This window comes from Citrus sinensis, chromosome 8 (genome assembly GCF_022201045.2).
Source record: "Citrus sinensis cultivar Valencia sweet orange chromosome 8, DVS_A1.0, whole genome shotgun sequence".
Taxonomy (NCBI): domain Eukaryota; kingdom Viridiplantae; phylum Streptophyta; class Magnoliopsida; order Sapindales; family Rutaceae; genus Citrus; species Citrus sinensis.
The window spans coordinates 9,995,827-10,000,000 of record NC_068563.1 but is presented as its reverse complement, the minus strand read 5'-3'; the positions used below and the strand labels follow the sequence as shown (position 1 = coordinate 10,000,000).

At 34.7% G+C, this 4,174-nt stretch overlaps 1 protein-coding gene across 3 annotated transcripts in view; it reads right to left on the bottom strand.

Annotated features, from left to right (window-relative positions):
* Positions 1-3,314, bottom strand: part of LOC102611915 (GATA transcription factor 19-like) — an 8,611-nt gene extending 5,297 nt beyond the window's left edge. Inside the window, exons 1-5 of one of the 3 annotated variants that reach the window (XM_052432054.1) lie at positions 2,592-3,314; positions 1,978-2,064; positions 1,753-1,886; positions 1,085-1,186; positions 802-916 (exon numbers count right to left, since the gene is read on the bottom strand). In XM_052432054.1, coding sequence (XP_052288014.1) covers positions 802-916; positions 1,085-1,186; positions 1,753-1,886; positions 1,978-2,064; positions 2,592-2,876 — 723 coding nt within the window. In that variant the 5' untranslated portion in view covers positions 2,877-3,314. The remainder of the gene's footprint in view (positions 1-801; positions 917-1,084; positions 1,187-1,752; positions 1,887-1,977; positions 2,065-2,591) is intronic. The other 2 variants (XM_006487403.4, XM_006487402.4) reach the window with 2 other exon arrangements.
* Positions 3,315-4,174: the final 860 nt, after the last annotated feature.

Below are 4,174 nucleotides of genomic sequence, written 5' to 3'. Positions count from 1 at the left end.
TGGTGGCATGTAAACATTTAAATAAAAAAGAAAGAGAGCAAAGAAAATAAGTATAGCAAAATGCACTGGCCAAATTCCTTTCTTAGTGTTGGTAAATATGATTTTTAAAGTTAATAATTTTGACAAAATAGTAAGGTAATATAAGTTTTTCATCAACTTTGAATTAAATTCACCTTAACTTCCAATCTGCAGTGTTTACCAAACAATTACAAGCCACAGCTGCTCAACACACATTATAGCAAGAACTATTGAATCCATTATTTGGGCACATAACAAATAAAAATTCGGTCCTGCTGCTCAGCCCAGAGCTTGAGCATAGTACAAAGACAAAGGAGTAACCCGATAATAAATATAAGTGTGGTGCTTGGTGTCTATGGATAGGCAAGTTGTTTATTACCAAACAGAGCCTAAATTCATTACCGTCTAATGAAGATAATCTAAATAGTTGTAGATCTCGATAATCCTGAAATCACTAATCCCTCAATTTGAGGCAATGTGGATATTTCTGAAAGATTCCCTTGCATGAAAGACCAATGCGGCCAATGCATTACTGCAACAAGGATAAATCTACAATAAAATTTTGTCTAAATAAGAGCTGAAGCCCTGGCCAAGCTACGTCGTCTTTGTTAGCTTTATACCCATAAGAAATTTGAATTCAGGGTGTATAAGAAATGGAAATACAAGTTAATAAAGATACTTGAGAGGAAGAGCAGAACATAAAACATATTAGAGCACCCAATATAGACACTTGAGAGAGGTAAAAATCTAACTGAATACTAGTTTTATGAACAAGAGATTTACCTTGTTCGCCCACATAAGGCCACATGCATTGCAAAGAGTTCTTGGACCAGCTGGCCCCCTACGCATTGCTGGAGTCAACTTCTCACTTATCCCACAGTGTTGACATATTCGCGAGCTAAACAAAATGCAGAATCACAAATCGATTAAAATAAATAAATAAACAAGGACTGCTATTAGCATTTGAAAAAAAAAAAAAGAGCTTAATGCAGAGAAATGTAATTCTTGAAGAAGCGTAAGCCTGGACTTAAAGTTTCTAACAACTGAAATTAATATTCAAACTCACACGGATTCAGGAGGGGCACTGCCATTGCTTGGATTTGAATTGGCAGAAGCTATGTTAAAAGTCGCCTTTGATGATGTGAACTGTCCATTTTTACGTTGCATTCTAGCAGAAAAGTACAGTAGCAATCCAATTGATAGCAAATCACAATGTCTCACATAACACTGATGTTCATGATCAACAATCACTTAGATCTGACTGATTTAAAACAGCGGAGTATTTTATACTCCAAAATACACATAAACTCATGTCACAGCAACTCGATATACAAAATAGTTAGCCAATATGCTTGGATTGTATTGTGTTTGAGAGTATGTAGCATTTGCATTTGAGGGATGCATGTGCTTGTTCCTGAGAGAAAGAGAGAGACCAAAGGACAGGATCATAGCATCTGTAACTAGAACTTACCCCTATGAATTCTTTCCCAATATACATGTAGATAATTTACAACTGCAGTACCCCTATGAATTCTTTCCCAATATACATGTAGATAATTTACAACTGCAATACCCCTATGAATTCTTTCCCAATATACGGGTAGACAATTTACAACTGCAATATTCATAAGAATGCAGCAGATTCTTTTGTTGTCATGCAATTCCCTTTTACTGATGCATATAAACTGTAGTACTTTTAAAACACTCAACCTATCAACAGAATTAGCATCTTACCTCTGAGCAACCTCTTTCCTACAACTATACCGAATTTTTTTTTCAAAGCTTCTTTCTTTTCGTTTTTCACGAAACCTCACCAAAGAAGCAATTCTTTGTGAAAGCTTTGAGCCATTGGAGGCACTGCCACCACTCTGATAAATGGAATACGGAAAATGTAGACAATGAAATTCAGATTGACAAAAAAATTCTCTTAAACGAAAGTAGTATCGTATAAAGTAATACCATAATGTTTTGTGGTTGCGCAAAAGCTGAGCTGGGAACAGTAGAAGGAATGTCACACTCTCCCAGTAGTAATAGCAATGCTTGCACCTGTCATGGGCACCTCAAGAAATCAAGAAACAGAGAGGTAACAAAGGAGCAGATTCTAATGAGCACGGTCGCAACAGAAGCACAATTTCTACAAATAAAACTCTGCAGCTCAAAACATTTTCTTATCTGAGCAGCATCATTATAAAACAAGAAATATAAGATAAAAATGTATCATTGTGTTTCATGTGGTTTTCTCCTTGCAAGAACAATCCTGAGATTGAAAGATATCAAAACATTCAATATAATCATAGTTTCAATGTTTTTCTTCATTGCAGAAAGCGTCAAAAGTTTTTTAGTCATCGACAATTTGACATGCCAGAGAAGCAATAGCATCAAAAGTATCCTAACACTAATCTTGACAACATAGTTGTGGTTGATTAAGAAGAGCAAACGTATTACCCCTAACATAAGAAAGCAAACATACCAATACTAACACTTACTCATCATCAATCATCAATCATCAATCAAATTCCACAGTTTCTCATAATCGATCATTAAGCCTAATGCAAATATAATTGACATAATACCTTATGAGGAGTGACTGCAGGGAACACATAGACCTCGCCCTCGTAGGCTACGGTGAGCTCACTGGTGCGAGTTGAAGTTGATGATTGAACAGAAGAACCTCCTCTATCATTGCTCTTTCGGTTAACCGAGCTCGCTCCCGCTTCATCTTCAACTTCTTCAGGCTCGTCGTAACGGTCGCCCTGTTTGCTGCCGTTTTGAATCGGAATCGGAGTTTGTGCCACGTCATGCTCTTCCGTGTCTATATACGGCCGCGCTTGTAGTGGTTGTGGATTCATCGCAAACATTTCTCTACCATTTCACACTCAAAATACACACTCAAATTTTTTTTTTTTTGTTCTATTTTCTTTTAGACTTCCCAAGAAACTACTTGATATTCAATTTTCTCCTTTACCAAACAGAAACCCTAACTAAATTTTTTTTCTGAAGACTTCCTTCTCTCTCTAACTAATGTCACTCTCTCTCTCTCTCTCTCCCCCCAAACAGAACACTAAATTCGCTGCTGCTTAAACATCGGTTTCATGAATAAATTCTCCGATTAGCAGAAGAGCCTAGTATACACTATTACATAATAAATAGCTGAAAATGGAAACTAATATACAAATTGTGTGTATAATTATTATTATTGTTGTTGTTGATATTGTATATTAATTAACTAATTAATTAATTAATGGAAGTAAATGTAAGACTAAAGAAGCTGAAAACAGACTCCGTAGCCGTTTGCCAAGTAGGAAACACACAGACAACAATAAAATAAATAAATAAAAATCTTTGCGCTCGAGGGGAAGATGAGAATCACAGCCGTTGATTGTGGGACCTGTTGACGGATGCAGTCAGCAGTCAGCCGTTTGAATTTAGATCCGACGGGTGTGGAAGATAGACCGGTTTTCTGTTCGTTGGAAATTGCAATTTGACGTCTCTGGACATGCACGTGAGGACTGGGGTCAAAGTCTCGAACAAAAACAAGCGCGCACGTGAGAACGAAGGGGAGGTTTACTGAATCTGATGTGCAGGGAACTGCACCAGAACATCTCGTCGCTAAAGACTATCCTATTAGAATTTTCATGAGCAGAGCTTTTACTAAAAAGATAAGTTGTCTGGTTGTCCATAAGATTTTTTTATCAAAAGTTATTAAATTTTTTTGATAAGATAAATATTTTCAAGTTATGTTTGAATTGAATAAAATAAAATAATAAAATAAATAAAGGACATATCAGATAATTTAACTTTTAAAAAAGTTACAACTATTATTCTTAAAAGTCTAAAATTTGAAATTTTTATCATCGAAGCAAAAATTTAACCCTAAAAATTTACTTAAAATACAATTAGACAATATAAAAAATTTTAGGTAATATCCATTGATCATGTTCATTTTGGATAGATGGGAACAAACTATATAACTTTAAGTCTTCATAACTATTTTTATGTTGTTATCTTTTATTGATAGGAACAAACGTTTTCTACAATGAATTTTTTATTAAAAATTTATTATTATTGTTGAAAATATATTTTTCAGAATCAATTATATAAATAAGAGTTTCTTGATTTATATCGTAAATAAGCTACAAACTGGCTAGAATAATTA